The sequence below is a fragment of the Sus scrofa genome, chromosome 6 (genome assembly GCF_054392235.1).
Source record: "Sus scrofa isolate SSC_HxYL_T2T_F1_AM1 chromosome 6, Sscrofa_HxYL_maternal_Yorkshire_Landrace_v2.0, whole genome shotgun sequence".
Taxonomy (NCBI): Eukaryota; Metazoa; Chordata; class Mammalia; order Artiodactyla; family Suidae; genus Sus; species Sus scrofa.
In genome coordinates, this window is record NC_139388.1 from 150,394,327 (window position 1) to 150,412,205 (window position 17,879).

Sequence of the window (17,879 nt, forward strand, 5' to 3'; positions counted from 1 at the left end):
TTTGAGAGAAAGTCAGGTAAAGATTTCTAGGGACCCAATGCAAACAGAAAACTTGGATTCCTATAGCACTGGTCCGATAAGGAGTTCTCAAACTTTGGTGACAGACCAGAGTACGTGGAGAAAACTTCAGGCACATTTCCAAATGGTAAACTTAGCAGCTGGCCAATAATTCCCGATCACCTAGGAAGCTATATACCCTTTTCCTGAGAACATGCATTTATTTTGCATGTAGCCTGTTTTCTAAACAGGTCTGTGTTATTTCCTGAGAAATAGAAATTTGATCGTTCTTCTTTCCAGGGATACATGCGTGGCATTTCCAATTAAAGAACAAAGAGGGCACATCTGCTGATAAATAACTTGATGTGACTGGGACTGGTGGCAGTGAAGGGGGATGTGGGTGACCTCAAGGATGAAGCCCAGACTTAGGCTGGGCTTGTTGACATAGTTCATACTCAGGGTCGCCTGCCCCATGCCAGTGCTATGCCAGGCACCAAGGCGCGTGTTCTACTTGAGATTTAAACTGGTGGTCCCCAGAACAGCAGAGAGCTCTGAGGTAGCAGTGGGGCTTTGGAGACAAGGAATAGCAGGGCTGGAGGAGCTTTAGATAAAGAAAAAAGGATGAGACCGAGGCGCCAGAGGGAGAGAAGCAAGAAATAGCAAACCAGCCTAGCAGCAGCCGGAGGGAAAGCAGAGACTAGCTAACAGAGCCTTGCAAGGGTCGGAAGGAAGGGGACAAGAGAACTCAGGGAGGGGACAGAGACAGAAGCAAAGACACGGAAGCAGAGAGTACCTGGGACAGAGTTAACGAGAGGGCTCTGAGCCAGAAGCAAGAGGTGAGGAGAAGCTGAGTCTTCTGGGTCTTTTTTTTCCCCTGCTGAATAGAGCCTTGATTATAGTGTTACCCAATGTCTGATAAATTTCAGTCTACTTTCTTAACATTTCATGGTGAGAACTACATGAATGCAAAAGGCACCCCAAAGCTAAGACCCTTGAGTCCAAGGTGGGAGAAAACTCCCACCACAGCTGCAATTAACACCCCAATTTAGGGAAAATATTATGAAGGGTGATTTTTCAAAAAAATATTTTTAACTATCAGGTTTATTTTAGTTCCCTCTTGAGCCCAATGAGCCTAATGCGAGCCCCCCCCCCTTTTTCCCTCAGTAACAGCTGTTCTTTTGAACCCTCTGAATAGGCATCTGATTTAGACTGGAAGGAAGTCATTTTAGAAGCTGGTACAGACACCCATAAGCACCACTCGGATAAATCCGAGGCCATGCACCACAGGCTTCTTTAAAAAGCAAGAAATCTGGTGACCAGCAAGGACTCAGTTACTGTTAAATCTAAACCCAGTGGACACATTTTCCTTCGTTGGGCTGTAAATTCAGGCCTAAGTGGTTTCAAGACCATTCCCTACTCATGAATTTAATGTAGAAAATGTATCTGCAGCTCAACAATGAAAGGGGAAAAGCGTCTTTCAATTTTATTGGCTCTCAGCTCCATTATGACTTTGTGGCCTCTGTTGGAGAAAAACAGTGCAATATAATGAGCTTTTATATCATTCAATTGGAAATGAAATAACAGTTGATGGTAGCAGCCCCTGCAGGAACTGTCTGGCTTTTGACCTTCCATATTGATGACTGGTTTGCTTGCCTACTCTGGGGCAGGGTTTGAGGTGAAGGCAAGAACTAAGTTTAACTTGACCAACACTGTATTTCTGTCCCATGCAATTACTACAAAAAATTACAACAGTGAGAGTTCTGAAAAGCTATTTAAGCTAATTTTTTTTCTCTGCAGAAACAAAAAAGGAAACAGGGCTTTAAGCAATTCAGACTAGCGTAGATTGAAGCGCAAACCTACTAAAAATGGTCATTTAAATACTTACAATTCCATCTCTATCGGGTGAACCTCTGCAACAAAAAGAAATTAGTAGCTATTAGGAAAATGAATCATTCTTGCTACGTAGACTCAAGTACAACACGAAGAATCATGAACCACCTCTTTCCCCCACTCGTGAGTTCCCACCCCAGTAAACCTGGCTGATGAAAGCTAAATCAAAACAAATAGATTGAGCAATATTTGACTGTGGGGTGTGTGTGTGTGGGGGGGGGGGGAGTCTCCTTAAAAACTGCAATGTGAAAGGCATACATTGCTGGTGCAAGTGTCTTGCCCACTTTTGAGAGGAAAATCCCTTAAGAGCTATGCCACTCTGCAGGCTTCCATTTAAACCCTCCACAAGGAAGGTGGGCCCATGAAGTCTCTCTCATCTTCTCCCCATAAGTGGCCTTGAAGTCCCCTTATACGAAGGAATTTCTATATTTTTTAGCTTACTTTTAGAATCTGTATCTTCTTCTATCTTTCTAGATTTCCTGTTCACTTGATTATAGGAGAGCACAAAACAGAGGGCACCTTTACTAAATGGCTCAGTTAGACGACTGAAGTCCAGGGTATTTCATCTATGGTGAGGCTAGGCTGCAGAGCTTAAGAGTAAGGGCTTTCAAGTAGGGTGAATTCAGGTGTCCAGACTCCACCACTTATTAGGTCTCTGACTTTGGACACATCGCTTCATCTCTCTAAGCCAGTTTAAATATGATAAGGTAGATCTTGCCATATAAAGAATTATAATGGTTCCCCCAACACATCCAGTGTGTGTTAAAGGTTTTTTTTTTTTTCTTCCATGACATCTGTACCCTAGGAACACAAAACTTCCCATTTGTAGCCATGTTAGACTTTATAGCAATAAGGGACGGGTATTATTATTATTGCCACTCTGGAAAACTGAACCGGAGAAGGGGAGAAGCAAAAGGGTAGTCACTGTACCTTCATCACTTCCTACATTAATTCATTCTGTAAGGAGCTAGAAAAATCTTACTGTATTAACATGGAGACTGGAACTATGCAGAGATGGGGACCTGCATTGCTTGGAAGAAAACCTTAATAAAGTGCTTGGGTGGACTATGAAATCTTGAAGAGTTTGGTGTGGTTGAAATGGTTCTTTAGGAGATGGGACCAGGAGAGAGAGAGAGACTCAGAAATGCAGAGTTGGTGTGACATTTTCTTGGCTCCAAGATGTGATTTCCTCTTTTCCACCAACATCCCCTTCAAAATTAGCAGAATATTCATAGTCTACTTGGATTACAAAACACTTGAAGGGAGTGCATCATTTTTCTAAATCAGTTCTGTGTGCAAGTGTTTGCAGGGGTGAATCAGTGATACAGGGGCTAGAAGCAGGGAGGACCATGATATTGAAAGACCATGGGAAATCTTAGGGTCTTTGCACATTCCCTGGCTATGGGAATTAGTTGGTTCAAAGAATGTTCATGTAAGATAAAAGGGTAGGAAGAGTCTTAGCTAATAAAAACTATAATTCATTGAGCAAATATTGAGTGTTTATAATGGGCCTAGGCTAGTAACAGGGGATAAAAATGACGAAGACATGCTCGTCATAGAGCGAATGAGACAGGTAAGTAAATCCAGCGGACTACCAAAGCCACAGTTAACCTAGGCTGGCGGGAAAGCACAGAGAAAAGACCAACCCAAACTCATCAAAACCAACATTCCTTATTAGAGTTACACACTGCAAAAAATGAGCATTTCTTACTAGGATTACTAGGATTTCAGCCTCTGCTAAAGGAATTGAGAGAGAGGTGATTGTATCAATTCTCGGGTAAGGTATATATCTAGAGGGACTGGTCCTTGTGGGAGTGTCTTTGGCAGCAGTAATATATGTGGGTAGACACAGCTCTGGAGACAGGGGTGGCTATGGTGTTACCCACTATTGGTCCAGGTAGAAGGGCATAGCTATAGGGGATCTTAAATGGGAGGCCACTTGATTTCATGCACCTATAGGGATGGTGTTTCAAAAATCTTAATCAGAATAACTGTACTTATACACAGCAGCATTGGTGTCTATTCTGAGCCTTTGTCTTATCCACTGATGGAAATGGGGCATGGTGGCAGTAAGCAGGACAGTGTAGAGTACCAGCTGTAGTGCCAGACTGTCACTCAACATACATCAGTGTAGATTTCCTAGCTGCATAACCTTGGACAAGGACTTCACCCCTTAGTGCCTATTGCCTCATCTACATAATAGCCATGATAACAGTATATACCTCATAGGGCTATTAAAGAATTCAGCGAGTTAATATAAATGAAGAGCCTGGAATAGTACCTAGAACATAGTAAATACTCATTAAATTTTATCTAGAATAATGTAATGTATTATACATTATTATATATTAATAATGTAGTATATTAACATTAATATATTATAGAATTATTATATAAGCTGACCCAGGATGGGGAGTGCAGAAAGCAATGTTAGCTGCCTCAGACAATTGGGCATACGTTCTCAATTTATTTCCTAATTGCCCTTATTTAAGTTTTATTCATTTTTAAATAATTTTTTTCTTCTTAACAGAAGACCCATTATATTTACTTACTTCTGTTTTGAATTGATCATCTACTAGGGACCGTTTGCTTCTATTTTAAAAAATGACAGTGACCTCTCGCCACTAAAATCTTTTCTCTTTTGCCCTCCTATTGTCTTGATTATAATTTTTTGCCCATCTTTTCTTTTTTTTTCTTTTCCCCCTGGGTGATAAAATAATAGGTGCTTAACCGTGGACTAGAATATTGGCTCCATGTCTTATTTTCTGGGTAGCCTTCAGCAAGTTACTTAATTCCTTTTGGCACTGATTTTTCATCTCTAAAATGGAGATATTACTTCTAACCTTATTGAATTACTGTGAGGATTAAAAAGATATCAGTGCATACAAAATACCCTGCCCAGGGCCTGCCACTTAGCCTAGGCTCTCTCCTTCCCATTTTCTATCCGCCATTGTCATGATGATCAAATCAGGAAGCTCCGTTTCTAACTCTATCTAAGGAGGTTCAATCAGCTGAAGTTGGAGCTGGCAGCTACCAGAGCAGGTTGCCTGGCAACCCTCACCGACTTGCAACAGCCCTGAAAACAGTTCGCATCAACTAGATTTAAGTGATCGCAGACTAACACAAGCATTACCTAAAGCTGAGGGGACAGCATGGTGCCAGAACATTTTCCCAGCAGTATGCAAGAATGACATAGGACCCAATCAGAGAGCAGAGGCTCATGAAAAGCAAAGGCTTACACTAGACAGCTTGTCCTTTGACCATCAATGTGGCGGAACCAGTTTATAACTAATTTTCTATCACCTAAGTAAATTGGGGTGCTCAAATGATAAGAAGTGAAGGACAGATGCTTGGGATTTTACAAGCAAATGTCTTGTTAGAAGACTTAGGAGATGCTGGGCATCTCTCCCAAGCCGTGAGGAGTAACTTCCTCATTTTCAGGATTTCAGAAGTGGTAATGGAAGAGTGGCACTTGGGCCACATGCAAATGAGCTCAGCCTGCCCTGCTGAGGTTGTCTGACCTCTTTTTCCCTTTTGAGAGAGTTTTTTCCTTTTTAATTTTCTTCACACGCCAGAGATTATGGGGTAGTCAGTTACAGGCACTGTCTTCAAGGAAAAATGGATTTGGTTTCTACCAAGGATGTTCTCCTAAGATATGTCCAGTGGTACCCCACACAACATGAGGCCTGCTGGAAGGAACAAAAGATGTTGCCAATAGATGAACTGCTGCAGTGTCTGGCATTTAGGGAAATTAGGTTCCACCCGGCATAAACTAAGGTCCATTGGAGGCAAGTGTACTCTAAGGCCACAGAGCTACTGACAGAACCCAGGTCTTCTAACTCTGGTGAACCAACCACCACTTATTCTGGTTAGTGTTTCAAAAAATGGCAGTTCTTAAGAAATAATGGAAATTATATAATGCTCAGAAAAAAATATTTCTAATTTAATCACTTACAAAAAATTGGCAAGACTAGAGTAAATGTAGTTCCCATGAAATAATTATTTACTGAAAGAAAAAGCACAAAGAAAAGGTAAGTAGAGGAGAATGAATACTTGTTATCTGGACAAAAAAATAGTATTTTTTGCCCCCTAATCCTTTATAGTCTTCGGTTTAAAAGCTTTTGAGGCTTCAAGGTTGCCCACTGCCTAAGGAAGGAAGCCCAGACACCTCAGCCTGGCACATAAAGCCCTTCCTATCTGGTCTTGATCTACTTTCCAGCCTTGCCTCCCATCACCACAGCTACCTGTAGCTGACAGGTAGGCAAACTGCCCTATTTAGCTTGTTCTGAATACCTACTTGGCTTTTCCACATCTCTGCTTTGGCTGTTGTTCCCTTTGCATGGAATGCATGTCCTCATCTTCTTGAAGGCCAAACTCAAGACTCCTACTTCTCTGAAGCTTCACTGATCATGTGCTCAAATATGAGCTCACCTACCCTCAAATTCCTAGGAAATTCCATTTCTCATTGCTTATAATGAACTGACCGTGTATTAATTTGTATTAGTAATAAATAAGAGTAGTGAAGGCTGTCATTCACTGAGCATTTACTAAGTTACCGGGTACCATGCTGGTCATTTCAAATATGTTAGCTCTTTTAAGTATAGGAAAGCTACTTCAGCGTGCATGAGTGGTGTTTTATTCCATGAATTGTAAATTCTCAGAGGACAAGGACAGAGGGCAATGCTCAGCACCTTGTGATAAAATGCACACATGATAAAAATGTACAGAATGAAAAGCTGGAGTTACAAAATCAATATAGCCCTTTTCCTTTTCACTTGTGCCTACACAACTACTGACTTTCCCATTTTCTAACATTCTTGCAGGGATTCTAGCTAAAGAAGGGGCTTAAAGGGCTCATTATTCTGCTCTGCAGCAGACCACACCAGATCTGCATTTGCACATGGTCACAGCCAGCTGACGCTGAGTAGTGGTGCTCTCCTTGAGTACATACGTAGAATCAGTGTCCTTTTCTTTCTTCCGTATTCCAAAGGCCTTCCTTGTACGTTTTTTCAATCCTATGGGAGAAAAACAACAAAAGGTCGAAGAAAATTTATTTGCCATTTGAATGTCCCTAGCAACATTCAAGTGAACATATTTTTAAAGTTGCAACACATTAGTTAATTTGAAAGTTCAAAAAGCAATGACAGTTTCTTTACACATCTGCATGTGTGTGGCGGGGGGGGCACATGCATGGGATTCATTATTCTATTTGTCAGCAAATGTTGACCAAGGACATAACACTGTAAGTTCTTAGCCCTAGAAGCATCATAAGAATATTCAAATAAATGGAAAGGAGATCAGGACTAGGTATAGAAAAATTGGCAAGCTTTTCTTAGATGGTTATTATGCATCATCCAAATTGGCACTCTGCCAAGAAACCCGATCATAGATTTAGAAGAACAATAATTTACAGGTTAGATATATTCTCGAGACTAGGATAGTTCCAAGGCAGAGATTATATAAACCATACAAGAGATCCTTACTGATCTGACACATCTTTGTATTCCATATTCCCAATGCACCTTTTTCTACCTCCTCAATTTGGTGGCTAGACTAGAGTCTCTGAACATATGAACATACCCAAACCTCTCTACTCCAGGAGCTCTTTTTCCCTCATTTGGTCCTTACCTCTGATTGAAATGCTCTTCCTATTTTGTTGATACTTAGAACTTCAATATGTGCCTTTAAGGCCCAGCCAAATGCCACTTTCTTTGTGAGGGCCTCTCAATCCTTGGGCTGTAAGAAACTGACACTTCTCTGCTCCTTCCACATGTTGCTCTTACGTGTATTACAATATATCAAACTTTCCACCTATTAGTTAGTTCCTTTGTAGTTTCCTCCATAGGCTGTGAGCTTTTCTAAGACAGAGGCCAAGGACATCCTCTGTATGTCCCCTATCCTAAGTATAGGTACCAGATGATATTTGCTGATTTAAGATGTCTTCCAGGAAGCTTCATGCAGGTGGAGGTGGGGTAAGAAGGCTGCTTTCTTCCATCCTGGACAAACCAAGCTCAGTCTTGTATCTCCCATTCTTATCCTGTCAAGGGTATGCCTGGGATTCCCATCTCCTGCATGTCCTATAGTTATAAACGTGGCTTGTGTTTCTCATGTTAGTGAGTGTTACTCAAATGTACCAAATGCCTATATGTTCAAGGCTTTAGACTGACAACTTACTGGTGTTCGGAACTTCTTGACAAATTACAGCTGGAAAAGACACCGACTTTCAGGATTTGTTTGGTACTACTAGGTGGAACAGAGGAAAATCACTGACAGAATCAGAGATTGGATGACATCTTCTTCTAAAACATGTGAGTCAGCCCAGGCCACTCAGATGATCTGAGTCATTCATTATCTGGCTTTTAGGATATACTCAAATATAATCTCCAAAATGCCTCTGTTAGTCTAATTTTGCATTTGAATAGTCATTCCGTTTAAGATGTTTAGGTCTTTAAAATGTCAATGTTTGTTTTTAAAAAAAAAAATCTCCTCCCACAGTAAGCTGTTTTCCATTACTCTCCACATGGGATTTTATAGAAAACTTATTGACATTTAAATTACCTGCCCATAATATTTATGAATACCCTCCCTCTGTTCATTTTTAATTCTGACTATGAAAAACTTCTTTCTTCTCACTTCTAATTGCCTTATCTCCTTATAGGGACAAAATACCATTGTTACAATAGTCTTTTTCTGCCTATAAATTTTCCTGGGCTTCAAGTCTCTTGTCTTCTCTATGCTTCTAAGAGGGCTTTGGGGTCACAATGAAGGCCCTCTTCCCCAGTCACTACTCTTTTTTTTTTTTTTTTTTTAATAGGATTATAAAGCAAATGCTATTATTATCTTATGTTTTCAAATTACTTTATTTTCTGTAACTTGACCATGAGATAGGAGACGGCATGCCCTACGGAATAGATCAGAAAATACAGACAAATTCCCGTAATTATTGTATTAAATGGGTAACAGGGCAGGCAACAGTAGTTTTCCATAGACTGTGTCCTGTTTTTGACCACCAAATCTGGACAATAGCCAGCATGAACTAGGTCATGAACATCACAAGCTGTCCATTTTCCAGTGAAAAGTGCCCTGGATCAGGCTTCAGGAGACAGAGTCCATTTCCAGCATCATTTCTAATTGTGTCAATGAATACAGTTACTTTCTTTTTGTATTTCAATCTCTCAGTCTACAACCATTCAGTCAGCAATAAGGAATGAAAGAATTTGCACATGTTCACAAGATGCAGTGCCATTCTTCATTTTAGTTTCACTGAAAAACATATGCTACATCCATAGAATACGTCCCCATAGATAGACTATATATGAGCATAAACCAGATATGTGACATTCCAGAAAAGCAAAACTAATCAAATTTTTAAATAATAAAAACCAGTGGTGAAAACTTTCACTTTTCCCCTTGAAAGGTGGAAAGATGTGTGCTTAGAAAAGAAAATGCTGAAAGACTAAAAGTTGTGAAATATAAAAGCCAGTCACATCTTTACAGCTTTTTGAGATGATCCAGGAAGAAACAATCATAGCAAGTGTGTTAAAAGTGAATGGAGAAGTGTGGTCAAGTCTTTTGAGAGTTTATTTTAAAATAATCAAAAAATTCTTCAGAAGAGAGTATTAGTATCAAAGATCTCATAGGAATAACAAGTCTAAGGCACCATATCTGATAATCTGATAAGCTTAAAAAACACTATATCCAATGACTTCTCACTTCTCTCTCTAGAATTCCATGAAAAATTTTAAGTCAGTTTCTACAGCGTAGTTGTTTTTAGGCTGGGTCATAAATTTTGGGTCCACTATTCTTTAGCAAAAATAGGAGGGAAAAAAATCAAGTGTTTTTTGAGAAATGACAATACAAAACAAAGAGATCTAAAGTGAAAGAACTGTGATGTCCTGATGATCTGGGCCTAGAACGGTTTTCTTCCAAGCTATGGAATTGAGAGCATCCCCTGTGTGCATACAAAACTGCATCAGCCACATGGAAGTCTGGCTGTGCCTCTAGCATCTCTCTACCTAATTTAAGTTCCTTCGGCTTCCTTTAGTATTATGGGAGAAGCTAGTAAAACCTGGGAATAACCACAGTTAGGAAAGTTTATTTCAAAATAGGCAGTCCCAGATATGACATTACAAGATAGTGAAATAAAGCAACAGATACAGAAACTGACAATAGTGATAACACAAATATATATAGTAATATTTGTAGCTACCACTACTGAGGTCCTACCTGTGGGCTAAGTACAAGCTGCTTTACCTATGCTGACTCAATTTTCTTATAAACCTTGTGAAAAAGTGGGAGGTGTTTTCTTTGCAAATGATGAGCCTGAGGGTTTACCCTCAGGTCTTATTATCATTATCAGGTTTTATTATAATCATCTCTAGGGAGGAAATTGGAGGCTTCTCTCCCTCCATGGATCCCCAAAGTTCTGCCAGACTCTGTCCTAAGTTCCTCTACCTCTTCTCCCTGGGGTAACTTCACTCCCTCACATGGTTTCGTTTTCTATCTGTAAGTAGATGAATTCTGAATCTATAAGTAGACCCAGTATTATCTCATGAGCTTCTGAACATATAGTACTTCTTCTCATACTCATGCTTCTACAAATAGACATCAAATTTTGAAAGCCTTTGGGTACCACATTATACATATGGAATCAAAATCTATAAAAGCATGCACAATCATTTAGCTTATAATTATTTTCTGAGTAAAATCTCCCTTTAAATGAAATGGTTTTCCACGAATTGATGAATGGACAAACAAAAAATGGCATACTCACACAATGGAATATTATTCAGTCATTAAAAGGAAAGAAGCACTGATACATGCCCCTACATGTATGAACCTTGAAAATATTATGCTAATAAATGAAAGAAGCCAGAGAATCAGCTATTGCATAATGCTATTTTTGTGACATATCCAGAGTAGGCAAATTCATTGAAGGAGGCTGTGTTCAGGGAGTGACTGCAGTATTGGTACAAAGTTGCCTTTGGGGATGATACAAAAGTTCTGGAACTAGATAGTATGATAGTTGCACAACACTGAAAAGATACTGAATACTTTTTTCACATGGCCAACATGTCATATATGTTTCACCAAAATAAAAAAGAAACAGGGAAGTTCAAGCCGGATTATTCTGTGACTACAGGGGGAAGAGGAGGGAGTGAAGAGGAAAAGGTAGAGACAAAGCAGATGGGCTTAAAAGTTTGGGATCTTTTTTTTTTTTTTTCTTAATTTATTTTTTTTTGCTAAAGTTGTCAAGCATTTAGCAAAGAAAAGAGGAACTGTATAGTCACAAATCTGTGTCCATGATGCCCTTCACTATCAAGGAAGTAACATTACAATGAGAATTTGCAACAAAACCTCCAGCTTTTCTTTCTCATGTAACAGATATTTACAAAAAGCTTGCTGGGAACACATTTTTGTTCAATATTCCTTTCAGCTTTTCTCATTAGATTACAATGTTACATTAGTCCCAACTAGATGGTAAGCTCCCTGAAGTCACACATCCTACTATGAATTTAATTTCACTGCCATAGAGTGTTGCATAAATAGAACATTCCTTAAAAGTATTTACTCAATTGTATTAAAACAAAGGCATCATTACTCATCTCCTTTTCAAACTGCAATTCAGTTTGAGTTGGAAGCCTGTGAAATAAATGTGTTAGGGTGAAACTGCCAATCAAAAATGAAGTAGAAGAAAAAAACTAAGTGTGCCTTGCTTGTAGAAAGGATGAAGACGTTCATGAAATTCTTGGCCTCAGCTGTGTGTGGGGGGAGTGTCTGCAAACTGGGTAACCATGTTAAATAGGTTTCTCATGACGGCCCCCCAAAAGTTTGAAAGTCTTTAAAAATAAATCTTTAATAAAAAGTCTTTTTTTTTTTTTTTTTTTGTCTTTTTGCCTTTTCTAGGGCTGCTCCCGAGGCACATGGAGGTTCCCAGGCTAGGGGTCCAATCGGAGCTGTAGCCACCGGCCTACGCCACAGCCACAGCAACGAGGAATCCGAGCCACGTCTGCGACCGACACCACAGCTCATGGCAATGCTGGATCCTTAACCCACTGAGCAAGGCCAAGGATCGAACCCACAACCTCATGGTTCCTAGTCGGATTCGTTAACCACTGCGCCACGACGTGAACTCCTAAAAAGTCTTTTTGACTTAAGACACAGATTACTATGTTCACTAGTGTATTCCTCTGAAACATCCTCAAACTAATTAAAAAATAAAGATACCTTAGAACTTCCTGACTCTGAGTATACAGCTCTGCAGAGGAAAATAAACCATACATCAAAAAAAATTTTTACTTTTATCAATTCTCTTTTCTCCCAAGTATAGCTGTTCTGTAGGGATTCATTAAGAAAATGCTAAATTCTGAATTTGAGCCATTGAAAACAGAATTATTCAGAGGGATCTTCCAAAAAAGAAAATTTGGACTCTATACTCTAAACTTTAGGTAAAGCATCAAAACCTGACACTCAAAAGAAATGACAAGGATTTTGCTTGGTTGGTTTCATTTCTTCCACTTTTTAAAAATTACATTTGAAGTATTTTTCCCTAAAAATGAAGACTGGTTCTATAAGATGGTCAGGTTGAGATAACAGTCCTGGAGCTGAATCTAAAATAGGAGAAATCGAGGTGTGAGCATCCTGTAGGCAGGAGCTGAGGACCAATGGCACAGAAGATGCTGCTGGCCTTCAGCAGAGAAGCTGTCCTGCCCATGTAGGAGTCGAAGTGGAAGAGTCCTGCCAGTACCTCCTCCTTCCTCTCCTTGTCCTGAATTCCCACCATTCCTCTGTCTGGTAGTTAAGGCAAAAACAGGAAGAAGCCAAAGGTAAATTGGTCACCATCCTATCAGCATGTTGGCAGCACATTGGTTTATTTCCTGAGCTGACTTAAAGGGACAGGGGTGGGGAGGGATGTAGCACTACTTTTTATTACCTTCCTTCCTCATCTCACAGTCTTGCTTACACATCGCTTTCATTAACGGCTCTTCAGCAGGATGTTAAACACCCCAGGTAAGCATGGTTGAAATGGTTGAAAAGGCACCACGTTTGGAGATCACGTTCCCAGGGTGCTTTTGCTCCCCCCCCCCCTCTACAAACAGATCTTTTGAGCAGAACTTGGACAAGACAAGGCCTGGATACAAAGCTGACTCTAAGATGAGCTTTCGAAGAAAGAGGAGGGAGGAGAGAGTGGCAGTGACAACTGTTTAGATCCAACACAGTTTTGAGAGGAATACAAACCATCTTCTTATGTATCTCCAGAAGCATGAAGATACTCCCTCCCAGAAATAGAGCAGGAGGCACAACGGAAGAGAGAAAAATGCATGGCAATGGCCTTCTTTCGAATCCAAAGATCTGAGATCGAACCTCAATTTTCCCTCTTACTCACTGTCATTTGCAACAAAAATGCATAAAGAACCTGGGAGGACATAGGGTTTGGAGGAACAGCTTCAGTTTTCCTGTCTGTAATTCCCAGGAGTGAGGGGAAGGTACTGCTGGGTCACCGTGCACCTCCCAGCGCTCAGCACTTTCGCAAACTTGGAAGGCATTACTAACCCCTATCTTGTGGATTAAGAAATAGAATCCGAGTGATTAAGTTCCTTTTCCAAGATCACCAAACAAACAAGTAAGATAAGACCAAGACTTATGTCTCCAAGCCAAGCAGCTTCTCACTTCTCATCCATCACGGGTGGTCCTGATGATTGTGGCTGTACTCAGGGCAATGTCTGGTTCGGGATGGACACATGGCCCATGTTTGTCTAATGCTTTTTAAAAGAAGCCATTCAAAGTTTACACAATAATTAATAGAAAAAAACAATATGTTTTCTGGATGTTTGCAATCTATGTTCCATTGATGTTCAGTTTTTGGATATTTATTTGTATATACAGAGGTATCAGGGAAGGAAAAAGAGCTCAAAACTGCATAGGATGGACCTACCTGAAGGCAGGTGCATTTGGCCAGGGAACAGAGGCTCTGGGGAAGGGGCGTGATGTGATCTCACTACATTTTTGGGTAAAGACTATGTACAATGGCACATTGAAAAGATCAATTTAGTCCCTGTCTTATGCCATAAATAAAAGCCACTAGAGGTAATTTGTTAAATACTCAAGATGATTCAAGAAATGTGTCAGGAACTTCCTTATCTTAGCTCAACACAACCTTATCAAGTGGGAGCTATTATTGCATTGATTATATGCCATGTGGTATGAGGAGTAATGGGTATCAGGTCACACAGGTGGTAATTGACAGGCTATATTTCACAGTCCTTTCTGCCTGATTCCAGAATCCAAGCCCTTGTTGTCAATGGAATATTTTTTATTATTCATCACAATTCATTTTATTCTCTTAACAACAACAAAAAAAAACCCCAAACCCAAAACCTTGATTTTTTTAATTTAAAGCCATTTTTTTTTTATAGGGAAGTTAGGCTGTACATTTCTTAAACACAAAGACCATATTTCGCAGGTTTTAAATCTTTGTATGCTGCCCAGGGAACATACGGAGACCCAATCAATGCTTGCTAAATGGATTATTTTGTGATAAATGTAAATTTTCAGCTTGAGTATTCGTCAACATGCAGGGTTACTCAAAGGTGAATCACATGTAATGGAATTACTTATTTTCTGCAGGAACCCAGGCCAAACATTTGGTCTCAGTAATAAAAACCAGGCGCATTTAATTGCCCTGGGCATAATGCGGCATATTGACAGCAACTCTCACTGGCAATGTCTATTCCTTATGATTGCTGCTGTATTTCTGTCAGGAAGGATTAAAATGCTTTGCGTATTAGCTCTTCCTCTAAGTTTTAAATATAGGTACTCTAATCCAATGCAGATTCTTTGTCCTAAGAAGATCTTACAGGAAAATATAAGACTAGTTAGGATGAAGGCCAGTGCCTCCCATGATTTTTTATATTTATGACTTCCAGTGCCCAGACTACTGCCTAAGATATGGGAGATGCTTAACAGAGGCAAGTACCAGGGAATACAAAAAGTCAAGTTCAGTGTTGAGAAGCATGTGGTACATGGTAGTCACTTCACAAATGTTTGTGGTTCTACATAGTTGTAATTTTAAGCCAAATTGTTCAAAATTAGTGGGCATGTGCTCTTTGGTTTGAATGCTTCACCTTTATTTTTATGTGACTCCAAGGAAATCCAGGTGATCTTTGTACTTTGTCTCTTTACAATATGTACAGAGTTTCTTTACAATACGGTACCCCATCATTCTGAACGGAGCCTATGGCGGGGCGGTGGGTGGAATATGCATCTTAACCTCATTAGTACCGGATTGTAAAATATTCTGATATGGATGGTACCTTGAAGTTCGGATTTGATATATGGGAGTTCAGGTTAGTGCACTGAAATGGAGATGGCCATAGTGCAATTAAGACTTCAAGGGCTAAAGATAGTAATGACTCCTTTTTTTTTGTCTTTTTGCCATTTCTTGGGCCGCTCCCGCAGTATATGGAGGTTCCCAGGCTGGGGGTCGAATCGGAGCTGTAGCCACCGGCCTACACCAGAGCCACAGCAACGCCAGATCTGAGCCACGTCTGCAACCTACACCACAGCTCACGGCAGCGCAGGATCCTTAACCCACTGAGCAAGGCCAGGGATCGAATCCGCAACCTCATAGTTCCTAGTCGGATTCGTTAACCACTGAGCCATGACGGGAACTCCCAGTAATGACTTTTTAAAAGAAGAAATATTTGACCTTTTGGTGACATGGAAGAAAATGTTAACCAGAAAATGGTCATGGAACAAGTTTGCCACAAAAGGGCTTAGTATTTGTTATGCCAATGTCAGTACAGTGAAGGGGCTACTCAGCCCCTTCCCAGAAACTGGGAAGAATTTTAAGCAGGTCCACAACTTTTGTTAAGCTTTAGAAACAATAGCAGGATCCATGGGAAACATACATAGTTGTAAAAAATGTAGGAGTTATGACCTCCTGAAAACTTCTGTTCAAATCCCATCTTCACGACCTCCTGAGGCAAGTTACATAATAAGCTCTCTGCATCTCAGTTTTCTAAGCTATCTATCAAAGAAAGGTTTTTGTATATTCATTCTAAATGTAATGGTTTAGCACAGGGAACTATATCCAATCTCTTGGGATAGCACATGACGAAAGAAAGTATGAGAAAAAGAATGTGTATATATATATATATATATATAATGTGTGTGTATATATATATGTGTGTATATATGTGTATAAATATATGTGTGTGTATATATATATATATGCGTATATATGTGTGTGTGTATATATATATGTGACTGGGTCACTATGCTATAAGCAAAAATTGACACAACACTATAAATCAATCACTTTAATAAAAATAAAATAAAATGAAATAAAATTTTAAAAAATACACAGGGAACTTATCCAACCTCTTCTTATAGAACATGACAGAAGATAATATGAGCAAAAGAATATATATATATATATATATGACTGGGTCACTTTGCTGTACAGCAGACATGGACACAACATTGTCAATCAACTATCTATATTTTAATAAAAATTTTTAAAAATAAAAAAGATAAAATTTAAAAAAGTCTTTTGTAAAGTTTCGGTAGGTGCAAAAGCTATATACCACACCTAAAATATATTCTGCATCACCTGATACAGATTACTTTTGCTTTTCTTACAGTTCTGATGGTTACAAAGCAACTAGAAAACAGCTATTTTGACAGATTATATAAAAGAAACTAAATGCCTGATCTCAGCCCTTACAGCCCCTCCATAGCTCTAGTCCTTTAGAAATAAAATGCAACATCAAAATCTGAAAGTAATCAAATTTTCAAAATCACAGGCTTTTCCTGGTTATAGCTATAAAAATAAAACCAAGATCATGAAATATAATTTACTAATATCTATCATGAAATTTAAGTGGGGATTTAAAGACTCACAGTAAGAAGTACAGCTATCTCCTGAAGTAGGGAAATACATTGTTGATGAGGCCTTTACTATGTGCAAGTCTATTTCAAACTTTAGTCAACTTATCTTCCCAGAAGGATTTTCAAGTAAGCCAGTGTTATTTTTACTTGGGTTAGTGGTGTATAGAATTTGAAGTTTCCAGATTCTACACCTTGTAGAGAGAATAACACTTCAAATACTGATGAAATTAACTTGACCTGTTCCATGAGAACCTTGTTCTCTAAAATGGTTTTCCTCTTATTCTCTCTTCCTCTCCCTTTCTCTCTCCCCACATTCATCGATTCTCTTCTCTCCCCTCCATCTCCAGCCCTCCCCAACCTGGCACTGACACATAGATGGAACTGAAGTTAATGATTCTGTGCAGAAAGACTCTGGTTTTCAGTCACAAACAGAAACATTCAATTGAATTGTAATTCGCCAAATCTCTTTTTCAAAACACTCCATTTTCAGCAAGAAAATGACTCCAAAAGAAATCGAACTGCACAGTAACAGAAATGCTTTGTGTATGTTCTTGCCTTTTTATATTTCATCCAGAAGAGGAAGAAGCAAGTCCTTTGGTCAAATCTCTAAATAGCCACTATCTGTACCATTTAGTGCTGTGAATTGAATTCTTCACAGGTGAATTAAAAAAAAAAAGCTGGAACATGTCCTACACGGAATGTGTTTGGTTTCATTCTCATCTGCTACATGGAGGCAGAGAGGTGGACGTGGGAAAGATTTACATGGCAAGACTGATTCAATGCACCACGGGCTATCAGCCAGCTTTATTTAGTGAGAATCTGGGGACTCTACTTCTCAAATGGCATGGGAACGGTTTAAACAGTTAAAAACATAGAAACATGGAGTTATTTTATAAAGAAGAGGATCTGTTTTCCGAGAAACATACACAAGATAAAGGTTTCAAAGGGAAGTAAGTACAGAATTTAGGTCTACCTTATTTTGAGAGGGCCCTGGAATGCATGTGGATTGGCTCTTGTAATATTTATAGTAATAATGGTAATGATAATGATGATTATCCACCTATCTTCTACCCATCTGTCTGCCCATCCACCCACCTACC

At 39.4% G+C, this 17,879-nt stretch overlaps 1 protein-coding gene across 49 annotated transcripts in view; it reads right to left on the minus strand.

Moving 5' to 3' along the window:
- The window catches only part of SGIP1 (SH3GL interacting endocytic adaptor 1), a 228,031-nt gene that overhangs the window by 126,610 nt on the left and 83,542 nt on the right, over positions 1-17,879 (minus strand). For 38 of the 49 annotated variants that reach the window (XM_084964790.1, XM_084964789.1, XM_084964776.1 and 35 more), the window contains 2 exons: positions 6,839-6,902; positions 1,883-1,907 (listed from right to left, as the gene is read on the minus strand). In XM_084964790.1, the coding sequence (XP_084820916.1) occupies positions 1,883-1,907; positions 6,839-6,902 (89 nt within the window). Of the gene's footprint in view, positions 1-790; positions 875-1,882; positions 1,908-6,838; positions 6,903-17,879 lie in introns of all 49 variants that reach the window. The other 11 variants (XM_084964758.1, XM_084964759.1, XM_084964773.1 and 8 more) reach the window with 1 other exon arrangement.